The sequence below is a fragment of the Cyprinus carpio genome, chromosome B18 (genome assembly GCF_018340385.1).
Source record: "Cyprinus carpio isolate SPL01 chromosome B18, ASM1834038v1, whole genome shotgun sequence".
NCBI lineage: Eukaryota > Metazoa > Chordata > Actinopteri > Cypriniformes > Cyprinidae > Cyprinus > Cyprinus carpio.
Window position 1 is genome coordinate 19749808 of NC_056614.1, and position 12295 is coordinate 19762102.

At 35.8% G+C, this 12295-nt stretch overlaps 2 protein-coding genes across 4 annotated transcripts; one reads left to right on the forward strand and one right to left on the reverse strand.

Annotated features, from left to right (window-relative positions):
• Nucleotides 1-686: 686 nt before the first annotated feature.
• uri1 (URI1 prefoldin like chaperone) lies at nt 687-10114 on the reverse strand. Of its 3 annotated transcripts, XM_042744266.1 has the most exons (12): nt 9289-10114; nt 7707-8001; nt 6802-6836; nt 6379-6457; nt 5733-5868; nt 5555-5646; nt 5401-5461; nt 5128-5314; nt 3288-3540; nt 2569-2720; nt 2224-2467; nt 687-1605 (listed from the first exon to the last, which is right to left on the reverse strand). In XM_042744266.1, exons 1-12 carry the CDS (start codon nt 9387-9389, stop codon nt 1423-1425), a joined length of 1818 nt encoding a protein of 605 aa, XP_042600200.1. In that variant the 5' UTR covers nt 9390-10114; the 3' UTR covers nt 687-1422. The 3 variants fall into 3 exon arrangements, with proteins under 3 accessions (XP_042600200.1, XP_042600201.1, XP_042600202.1); XM_042744267.1 differs by lacking the exon at nt 7707-8001 and having other exon boundaries at nt 9422-10114; XM_042744268.1 differs by lacking the exons at nt 7707-8001; nt 9289-10114 and adding an exon at nt 7403-7692.
• A 363-nt stretch (nt 10115-10477) lies between these two features.
• pdf (peptide deformylase, mitochondrial) lies at nt 10478-12173 on the forward strand. The gene is made up of 3 exons (XM_042744271.1): nt 10478-10531; nt 10825-11437; nt 11581-12173. Exons 2-3 carry the CDS (start codon nt 10852-10854, stop codon nt 11736-11738), a joined length of 744 nt encoding a protein of 247 aa, XP_042600205.1. The 5' UTR covers nt 10478-10531; nt 10825-10851; the 3' UTR covers nt 11739-12173.
• The last annotated feature ends 122 nt before the right edge of the window (nt 12174-12295 follow it).

Consider the following 12295-nt stretch of genomic DNA (forward strand, 5'->3'; position numbering starts at 1 on the left):
GTTATTGATTTATTGTGACATATCGCATCATTCAACACAACTATAAAATATAACAATTAAGTTAAAGACACCCTGTCATATATGTGTGTGTGTGTGTGTGTGTGTATGTATATATATGTATATATATATGTATGTATGTGTGTTGGCCCAAAATTTATATTGAAAATAATTTATTAAATAATTCGCAATATTTTATAAACCTATTTTATTACGTTTTATATCATTTAAAAAAAATGTTTATGTAAAAACACCAAATCCGACAAGCCTAAAAAATTTTGTTCGTAACATTTACTTCACATTAGGAGCCCTAGATTCAGCAGGAGCATTGTTTTGGATTCGATTTTTTTAAGATGAAAAAGTAAAAGGCTTTAGCGCCCTCTAATGGTTCTAAATGAACAACACCATGGCGACAAAGGAATTGCTTCATCACTAGAACCGCGTTACCGCGACTTGTTTCCTGCCCAGAAGTGAATGCATACATCTATATCCTGTGTAGAACCGAACCCAATCAAATAATGTCCTAATAACCAGCTAAAACACTTGCACAGTCAAAATTAATTTTCCCCCTTTTCAGTTACATTAACATTTCCTGGAGGTCACAAAAAAGCTAATGTACAAAGCCAAAACTCTGTAAACAATACAAAAACAAGATACAAAACGAGATAAGGGAGAGTCAGAGACAAAAGTTCAGAAGGGATAATTATTATTATTTTTTTTAGCTAACAGAAACTGGCAGCTATTTCATGACCACCATATATCAAAGTTGCACATAAGGCATGAATTAACAAAATGAGAATAAACTGTGATAAAGCATTTTCCATAATAAATCACATCATAGACCACATGATAATGACAGTAGTCGTGATGTCACTAACACTACTGTTTTAGCATTTTATTTTTTCCATTCTATTTTTAACTATTATTCACCTATTAACTTACACACACAAAAGATACTAACATGTGCAACTTCTTCATAACTTAAAGGGGTAGTGGCTCACACAAAAAAGAAAATTCTGTCATTATTTAATTAATCTCATGACAATCCAAACCTGTATTACTTTCTTCTGTGGAACAACGACTTCCTTCAAAATAACTTCCTTTGTGTTGCACAGAAGAAAAGACAAGAAGAGACGTAAGTAAATGATGACAGTTCTCATTTTCTGGTGAACCATCTCTTTAAACAAACCATCTGGCATTTAAAAAAAGCAAACATCAGGGAAATCATTTATCATCTCTATTAATTACTCTTATAGAGCAAATAAAATTTCCAGGGTGCACAGCATGTCACAAAAAAAAAAAAAAGACAGATGACAGTACAGCATGGAGGACAGATGAAGAGGACAGCCACTTAGAAAGTCAGTTTATAAGTGTTACTGTTGTACAAAACCGAATTCAGAAGTTGTGTGCTGATGAGATGAACTCTCATTTCTGATGCAACCGTGTAGCTTTAAACTTGGACATCCTCTTGGGTGGCTCCTGAGGAGCTTCGGGGCCCACCTCCTCCAGCTTTCTCTCAGGGATTGTGGGTAAGGCAGGAGGAGCGATGGTCAGGTGTGGGATGGAACAAGGCAGGGGATCCTTTTCAATCACTGTGCCGGTAAAAGCCTAAACCACAAAAACATTTAAATATTTAATGAGAATATTGTTATCTGAGAAAGACATAAAAAAATATATTACATTTAATACAAATTCTGGACTGAGAAGGAAATAAAAAATACTTTCGGTCCTGCTTTATATTAGGTGGCCTTAACTACTTACAACAAAAAAATAAGTACAATGTACTTATTATGTTCATATTGTATTGCAAAACAATTTTGGTGCTATTGAGGTGGGATATGGGTAAGGTTTAGGACAGGTTTGATGGTATGGGTCAACAGTGTAATTATAAATGCAATTACAGATGTAATTACATGCAGGTATTTTTTAAATGTAAGTACAATGTAAAAACGTGTACGTACACAACAAGTGCATTGTATCAAATGATTAAGTTAAAATGTAAGTGCACAATAGTTAAAGCCACCTAATATAAAGTACTTTCTCCGTCACAAGATATAAATAATTAAAGTTTACAGTTTTTGAAGTAAATATGTTTTTTTTTATTCACACTGCACTACGGGTTGAACACATAATTCACAATAAGATCAATATCATGCAATACGAATATGAACTGGGTAAATTTCCATTTCATGTTGACTTTAACTAACAGCAGTTAGTCTTCTGTACCTCAAAGCGTCCATTAGTGCGGGGGCACGTTCCAGTGGGGCTTTCCTCCTCTGTAATGCCATCGCTGGTATCACTGTGTGTGGCGTCATCATGGCTCCACGATCGTCCAAAAGCAGCACGGCGCTCTTCGAAGTCAGCTGTGCTGCTCTCGCTGGTGTCACTGCACACGCTGTTCTCGCGGCTGCGGGACTTCAAAATGGACTTGCGTGGTATTGGCTCTCCATTCACCAAGTCCACAAATACCCTACAAACAAACACTGTGTTGAAACTGAACCGATAAAAACAAACAAACAGTGTAAAACATCAATAAAAGTAGATGAATGATGTCTCCCATTAGGCTGTCACCTATAAATGTCTGCTGGGCTTGTGATCTTGTAACTTTCATGAGGAGAATGGCCGTTGCTTTTGCCACTTTTCTTTTTTCGCTTGGCTTGCGCCTTTTGTTCATTTCTTTCACTGAATTTTAGAGTGGTGTTCTTGCCTGTATTTATCCTGACCTTCACAGGGAAAAGGGAAGATGGAAAGAAAGAATTATGCAAAAAATAAAATAAAAAATAAAATTTTACTTAATTTCAAGACAGACAGGACAAAGTAATTCAATGCAAAATATAACATGTTAATATATACTACCGTTCAAATGTCTGGGGTCTGTAATTTGTGTGTGTGTGTGTGTTTTTGAAACAAGCCTCTTAGGTTTACCAAGTCTGATTTAAATTTTTTTTTTCACCAAAAATACAGTAAAATCATTACAATTTAAAATCATTCTATTCTTGTTTATTTTTAAAAATGTAATTTATCCCTTTAATAACAACACTGAATTTTCAGCAGTCATTACTCCAGTCTTCAGTGTCACATGCTCCATCAGAAATCAGTCAATACTGATTTGCTGCCCAAGAAACATTTCTTATTATTAATGTTGAAAACAGTTGCGCTGCTTAATATTTTTGTGTAAAACTATACATTTTTTAGGATTCTTTAATGAATAATTTTTTTTTAAAAAGAGCAGCATTTATTTGAAATCTTTTGTAACATTATCTAAAAGGGTTATGTAGCACTCGACTAACCTTTTTGAATTCTGCAGTGTGAGAAAAGTAGATAGTTGGAAGACCATTGCTTGCTTCCTCATTACAATCTTCCTCCTCCTCATCCTCAGGGTGCGAGCCATTAGTGCCATTCATCTGACTTGTGATAGATGACGGTACCCAGCCATTTTCCTTCTGATGGCCATTAACCTGGACATCGCTGCCACCATCTGCTTCCTTCTCTTCCTCCGAGGAGGAAGTGGTGTCTTCTCCATTAGTGTCTGTGCTGTCCAATCTAGTATAGCAGGGGAAAAATATAGACCAAGTCTATAAGCATACTATTAGGGTCAATATCACTGTCAACATAAAAATTACTATAAAAGGGTGTGTTATATTAGGCTAAGTTTTTATATTCATAACAAAAGCATTACTTGGTTCTTTAGATACATTTTCTAGAGTTTTGTGTAAGAGGATGCGTTATTTTGCTTATGTCCCATGCACTGCTCATTAAATGTTAGTAGAATATTGTCAAATCATTAAATGTAAAAATTTTGTTCTCCTATTAATATTTTGTTAAATAAGAGATTACTCAATTTTAGTGTATTGGTCATTTGGTAATAAAAACTATATTTTTATTAAATAAAAAAGAAAAGTTTGTCCATGTCCCTTGAATGGTTGTCCACCCCGTATTTTTTTTTTAGAAGTTGCATAAATGTTTCATTGTCATATTTTGTCATGCTTTGTGTGTTCTGCATTATGCGTCCACCCTGTCATCTAGATATTTTACAATAATATTTCAAATAATAATTAAATCATATCTATATAATCCAGTGTGTTCAATAGCTAGGTGTAGGGGCAGTAACATGCAAACATAAAACTGCATCCAAATATCACAGTTATCTCCAAGTAAGAAAAAATACATGTGTGAATTCTATAAGTTTCTTTAAAAATACATGGCTTACATACATCTTTAATGTACTTGTAATTTGAAAGCAAACAAATAACGCTGTTTAGGAAAGGGACATCATACCTTTCAGAAAATATAAATTGCATTTTAATTTTGCAATGAAAATCTATTAAAAAGCAATATATATGTCTATGACAGGGTGGACATATTTTATAGTTTATACTTCGAATAATGGCCCATAATTATCTAATAAAATGTGTGGGAGCTCAGTTTATATAGTACTTGAGTGTCGAACATTTATGACATGACACAAAGCAAATGGGAAATTAAAACCAAAATTTTTTGAGTATTGTGAGGGTTGAAAGGCACTCTATGGTGATACTGACCCATTAAAAATTTTGTGCAACAGCTACTTTTTCTGTATGTTTAACTGCACTTTCAATTTACCTAGAAATGTATGCATATCTGGTATGACAAACAGGGTTTTTCTACACTTTTAGATCAATAAATTCCCATGTGAAATTTGTTATTTCTGGATAAGATTATTGGACATTTCTTTTAAGAAAATTATATAATTGGGTTATCTAGTGTTGATTTCCATTTTAATGCTATGCACCAATCCTTAATTTAAACACTGGAGGAGTTTGAGGTTGGTAATTTTTTTTTTACTGTTTTTGAAAGAAGTATCTTATGCTCACCTAGGCTGCATTTACTTGATTTAAAAATACAGTAAACCAGTAAAAGTGTGAAATATTATTACAATTGAAAATAACAGTTTTCTACTTTAAAATGTAATTTATTCCTGTCTTGTTAAAGATGAATTATCAGCAGTCGTTACTTCAGTCTTGAGTGTCACATGATCCTTCACAAATCATTCTAATATGCTGATTTGGTGATCAAGATACATTTCTTATGATTACCAATGTTAAAAACAGTTGTGCTGCTTAATATTTTAGTGGAAATGCAATATGTTACCGGTATCTCTCATCTTGAAGTTCCTCCTGACGTTCTAGTTCATCAAGTCGAGCCCACAGCTCCTCCTCTGACAGCACCCCCGTCGTTCTCTCTTCATCACCTTCTTTCTTCTCCTTGTCCTCCTCCAGCTCCAACAAATACTCCTGCTTAGGTTTAGAGTTGGGTTTGAGGGCCAGACGAGGTTTTCCTGTGAAACCACAATAGGGGGTAAATGATAAACAGAAGATAAAACAACCTGATAACACACAAGTTAACCTGAAAAACTAGAATTACCTTTGGTAACTTCTTCCTCATTTATAACTTCTTCTCTAATGTCTGCAAAATCTCCAGCATCCTGTTCAAAAAGAGTAGACATGATTGTTTCTTTCAGAGGAGAAAACCTCAGTGTAATGTCACACAGTAACGAGGTCATGGTTAGGACACTTACACCAGTCAATTTTTCGAGATCATCTGTAAAGTCGGCTCTGTTCTGAAAGTTCTTCATCACTTTCTGTAAGTCATCTAGCGTATTTTTGACATCTGGAAAAATAAAATATCAGGTCAAGCTGTATGGATTATTCAAAATTGGTCAATGGAAAATCTTAATAGAATAAAAATGAACTCACGTTTCTTTCTGTGTTCCACAAGAGCATCGGCTTGTTTGGCAGAACACTTTGCAAACCAGTTATCCCCGAGGAGCACCGTTAACTCATTAGTGTGAACTAGCTTTCCCGGCATGAAAGCCAAGGGACCAAATGGTACCTATCATGTTAAAAAAAAACATCCAAACAATCAGGGCTTAAAGTAACAGTGACACTTTCACTTTCTTCATTGTCAAATCTGACAAGTAAAGGCCTGCTCACACCAAGAATGATAACAATAATGGTACCAAATCAACACATGCATTAAAGCGCACACTGCAATTATGCTGCCTGTCGCTTTAAATGCTCAAGCTCTGATTGGCTGTTAATGTTTTTATTGTTTATCATCTAGAAATAATTACTCAAAGTGATTCCAACGATATTGTTCCTCTATGTCACTATCGTTACAGTCATGGTCGTGGTGTGAACTTTCCTATTCTCATAGAATAACAATGATTATTAAAACTTTATGGTTATAGTTATCATCCTTGATGTAAACAGGTCTTAAAACAGGCTAAAACAGTGTTAATGATACTCTGATGATAATTTAATATTTTGCTGCTCAGGCAGAAAAAAATGTTTGTGTGAAGATTAATTTGGGTGCGTCAGTAATTGAAAAGTGCCACTATACCATAATATCATAAGACAACTTGTCAGGCAAAGTCCTGAGGCGGTCTTGAAGAGATTCATAGTCATTTTCCACTTTTTTCCTGTCAGTCAGAGAGAAAAATTAATCGCTTAAAAAGAAATTGTTGGTTTGTTGACATACAAGTTCTATTTTTGTTCTACCTACTGACAATCTTTTGAAAATAGGAAAAGGAATATAACAAAAGCCTGTCAAATCTTGTAATAACCATCAACATCTATACAGTGATTCACAGTATAAATAGCATTTCCATTCCAAATTTAAACCTTCAACAACCAATAAATAACCAATGACAAGCTAACATGCATCAATGAATAGTCCAAGCCTGAGAAACACTGACATGATACATTGATAATAACGTTTCGCATGTCTGAAACGAGACATGTTAAATTGCACGAGGACACCCACCAGTGCTCTATTTGACTTCTGCAATCTTTCACCACCTGTTGTGGAAACAGACACATTTTGTCATTTCATAACAGCTGAGATTCCCAAAATGGCAGAGACAACCAGTGACAAATCACTGCTAAACTATCTGTATTATTCTGGTAATGTGAATTGGCTATTATAGAGAGAATGAAAGAAATATTGAGACAAGGTACCCTGTAATGCATGTTTATGGCAATGTCTATATCAATAAGAATATGCAGACTAAGTTAATAAGTCCTATTGCACAAAATTAAACCCTTTTTAGGTACATTAGGATTACTTGCACTTATTAAATTTATAATAATTGCCCTATATTGTACATTATACATTGCAAAAACGTTTATTATTTAAACTTGTTTTTTTTTTAATTATTCCTTTATCTTTATCTATTTTTTTAAGCAATAAGAAGGAAATTATTTTGGCAATATGACAACAAACATTTTAAGGTTAATGTACTTGTAATTCATCTTAATGCTACTAAAACTGATTTTTTATATATATACAAAATAACTAAATATAGAAATAGAATTTCTTTCATATTGAGGTGCAACAGTATATGTCCTTTAAGAGATTCACTCACCAATAAAACAATATAAAGCATGTCTAACAGCATGAGCAGACTTGCATTGTTTTTTTCCCTCTCTCTCTCTACGAAAAGACGTGTTGCTGAGGGCAGTGCAACACAGAACTTCCCAGATCTTCTAAATAAAAATCTTCCAGTCTTGTTGATTTTAATTGAAGCAGCACAAATGTAGCTTTCATATGTGACCAGCTGAGGTTTATCCTCCAATGCCAACACATAGGTAAAAGCTGTTTGTTTGCCTTTCACCTACTCATATCACTCAAAATACCATGCAAATATAAATAGGTCAGTTAACCCTTACCTTCACATGGAGTCGTTTCACAGCATGTAAACTACCTACTGTAACAACAGTACTGTAAGCTTTTGCTAGTGTGCATTTTGGCAGCGTGGAAAACATGTGCTGGAACAAAGATTGTTTTCTAGCCTTACATGAATAATTTACTGTTATAATACATTGCTTATAAATATGTACGTGCATTTTATTGCAAAGTATAAGAAACACACATACACCAAAGCAAAATAACTGTTTGCAACCAGCTAAGTCAACAGCAACACGTGATACACAAAGAACTTTCCAGAAAACGAAACGCGTAATAGGGCTTGGGCGCCGCGTTGCATTCTGGGACGTGGCGGCCATGTTGATGGCGTCGTGAATGTAAACATACAGCAAGTCGAACGAGAAGAAACAGAGTTGGGAGAAAGATAAAAATATGTTAAAATCGCGAAAAGGTTGTGGGATTTACAGGGATACGCTAAGTAGGGATGCCAGGGATCGGTATGTGGACAAAATCGGCACTATTAACGGTTTGGATCTATATGAAAATCCCAACAAAGAGTGGAGCACCGACGACGAGTTGCTGCCGCACTTTTGCATTACAGATATCTTCGGCTACCTTGTTTGTTTTGTGAGCGCCTACACTTCAGAACAGTTCCGAAGCTACAAGTCATTGGAGTCTCATGTGCAGTTCACAAATGGATGGGTTAAGGAGCTGCAGATCATAAAGCCGGCAAACAGTATACAGTAATCCGGACAAAGGTAAACTGCACTCCGCCTAGTTGCTAGTTTAGTTACCGTTAGTGCTAACAACCATTCACATGTACTTTTAACTAACTTATGTGTTTCAAAAGTTTAGTTAGTAGCTGTCAACCCTCCCGTTTTTTTCCGGGGTTCTCATGTATTTGAGCTCTTTTCCCGCTGTTTTCCCGTTGTAGTATTTTCCTGTAAAATATCCCGTTAGCCCTTCCATCGGGCTGTTGTCCTGTTGCTACACAGTTGCCCTTCCAGCAAAACAGATATTTTTAAACCATCGTTTTGCTTAACGTTACTTGAAAGCAACCTTAGCGTGATATTGGCCTTTTTAAGATAACAGCGTGGTTGTTGTGAGAGCAGGATTTCACACCAATGTAAGCAAAGTCACGTTAGACATAGCTTCACAATCTCGCTTAGTTAATGCAGCAGTTTTGTAGTACGAATTTTTGCTGTCAGCAGAGGGACAGCAACAGAAAGATGAATGTAGAAATTTTCCGGTTTTTTTTGGATGAGTAGCCCAGGAAATTACCCTTATTTTCAGTGTTTACTTAAGCTATATAAATTAATTTCAGATATTATACCTCACTTGGTCTCCGTGGTCGCGCCTCCAAGCAGGAAAGCAGTGGCAAGTTAATCCATTTTTTTTCAAAGGGCGATTATGTGTTGCGCTATTACACCCCACAATACAGCAACGGTTTACCATGGTTGAAATAGATTTTTAATTAATCAAATTAAGACACACGGCTGAGAGGGAGTATGTCTAAACACTGCGCAGTAGTCCGAGTAGCAGTAAAGGAGGCCATCAGCATGGCGGCCACCCCAAGTAATGACGTCACGACGCCCAAGCCCTATACTAGGACTATCCTGCAAAAACATAAACATACGACTAATGAATCGATGCTGATGATTGATCACGTGCATGGACTTTAAGCTTTGATATCTGCGGGAATGCATTGGTGGGATATGAAATAATCGTTACTCCTGACCTTTCTGTGCTCCTCTTTTAACCTCTCAACGCCTTGGGGCATATCTTTACTAAGTTTGACTTTTCCAGTTGCAGCCATTTGGTCGTGCAAGTATGCCATCCACAATAAAACAAGGATTTGTTGTTTAAATATCCAAAACACTGAATGCTCAGGGGTTTGAAGTCCTATAGAAATGTTTATGAATGCAATTGGATGTGTTGCACTCAATCTGTCGCCTCGTAGTCATCAATGAAGCAGAACAAGTGGTCCAGTATATCGATTTTGAGACCATTTCACACGTGCATGGTACTATGTCAATCCTATCCCAAAATTTCCTCTTGTTTACAGTCCACCGATGGCCTGTTTCCCCTGCGCCATGTTCATCTAATCACGGATGTAGTACGTACTCTGGATGTCTCGCTCCCTACTACAACGATGCAAACACGTGATTGCCTCCTGTTTAATTTCACTTTCATTTATGAACAACAAATACAAATTTTAAGAGAAATTACATTTCCTAAACCATACATGGACTAAAAATAACTGTCAGCATAGAATTGTATAAATAAGAGAACGCCTACTGTTATCCTCCTGCCAATAATGCAACATGAGTAAATTACTTATGAAGAAAAAAAAATTAATATAGTATCCATAAAAGGTTCTGTTAACGGCAATATTTGTTTGATCGAAAATGTAGGTCGTTGATTAATGCATTTATATAGGTTGTGTAGTTTGCTTTTTTTGTTTGTTTGAAAATTTGTATCGTTGGTACAACACGTGACTTACAACGAAACAGGAAGTTGTAAATGTTGAGGAAAAATGTCACTAAAATAAAAGACTTCGATTAATTTTTTGTCAGTGTTGTTTCAGTTTGAACCGTTTCAAGATATGAATGATCTAGGTGTCTCATCTCAGCTGCTTTATAATAAACCCCATTATAATGAAATAATTCCGCAGTTTTATTTTCATCCGGATACTTTTATTTTGAAGAAAAAGAGAAAATGTGTTGTGGGTGTGTGTAGTTTTTTGGGGTGTTGTGTGTTCTCATTTTGATGTTTTTATATGTTTTTAGAGATTTTTTTCGTGTGATTTTAATATTATTTATTAACATAAGGAATTATTAAAGTGCCGGTGAGTACTGAGACTTGCTCATAAAATTGACTGAGTCCTTTTTTTGTTTGTTGAAGTCATTGTTTTGTCATGTCATTGGAAAAAAATTAATTAGAGCTAACATTGATAATTTATTTCACTCCCATTTAGTATAGCTACTTTTTAAAAATGCATTCCTGCTTATTAATGTATTTGTAAATTTAAATGTGCATTCAGCTTAATCAGTCAAAATAAAACTTGACTTATTAACTAGTTGGCATGCATGTTTATTGCATTATTAATTATTTTGTATTTGTTGACATTTTTTCCCCCAGGTGACGAGAGAAGCTTTGCAATCAGTCATGTTCAGGCACTGCAGGACATTTTCACATTGTGTCTTAAAAAGTCAGACAAATTATGTACTTTCAAAACCAGTTAGGATTCTTTTGCACTGGTCACCTTTCACATGTACCGCATCCCCACGCACTCATTCTACCAACATCAAGATGCGCTCCTACTTACAGTACATGAAAAGGAAAGTCAAAGGAGCACCAGCTCCTCCATACAATCATGTGTGTCAGGTTGGAGATCCTGTGTTACGTTCACAGGCTGCGGCGGTGGAACCCAGAGCCATTCAGGGCCCAGAAGTGCAGAAGGTCATAAAGAACCTAGTCAAGGTGATGAGGAAGCTTGAGTGTGTCGGCCTGAGCGCACCCCAGATTGGTGTTCCTCTACAAATACTAGCCTTGGAGTATCCAAAGAAAATGCTGGAGGACAGCTCAGTCACTTCCATTGAAGCTCGGGGTCTGGTGGCAGTGCCTCTTATGATTTTTGTAAACCCACAGTTACGTGTACTAGATGGACGCACTGTCATCTTCCAAGAGGCCTGTGAAAGCATCTGCGGGTTTTCAGCATCTGTTCCACGCTACGTGTCTGTGGAAGTCTCAGGTAAAAGTGCAATAAAATGCCATCCCAAAAAAAACAAAACATGTATTAAGTAACCCATACCTTGACTTAAAACCCCTCGTGGATTTACTTCCTGATGTTCTTAATGTATCAAACCAAAACAGATGTTTTTTTTCTTTGCAAAGGTCTTAATGAGAAGGCGGAGCCTGTCAGTTGGCAAGCGAGTGGATGGCCAGCCAGAATACTGCAGCATGAAATGGATCACCTTAATGGAGTGTTATATATCGATCGCATGGACAGTAAAACCTTCATCAATGTAAAATGGGAAGAGTATAATGAATAAAGCCTTGGGAACTTCACTGCAACCTTACCTTTTGAATTCAGAGAAAATAGATGTTCTTGTCACTCCTGTGTTATCTAAAACAAGCATTTAATCACATATCACACCCAGAAATGATTTTTCACATTGGGAGTTTACAAGTAATTTAGATTAGACTTTGCCTTTGCAGATAGCACATGGAAATAACAACAACAGCATCTGCAATAGTAGGACACTTTTTGTAATATAGGGCGACTGTATGTCCTTTTATTTCTAAACTGTTTCTAAATTGTTTAAACTGTCTAGGTTTTGGCTTTGTTTTCCTATTGTTTTCATACTTTATGATGGTAATTAATGAAAAGTATTCCGACCATTTGTGTGCAGGCATTTTACATAATCGATCAATCATGGCACGCAAGAAGGTGGGATCTACAGAGAACAAAGTAATGCAAATACATGTACATATGTACTGTAAAGAGCACATCAATAGGAGAAGAAAGCCAAAACCTGGACATTTTAGGCAGTTTAGAAGGACATAAATATGAGAGTACATATGTGTAATAGAAATATTTAGAATTTAA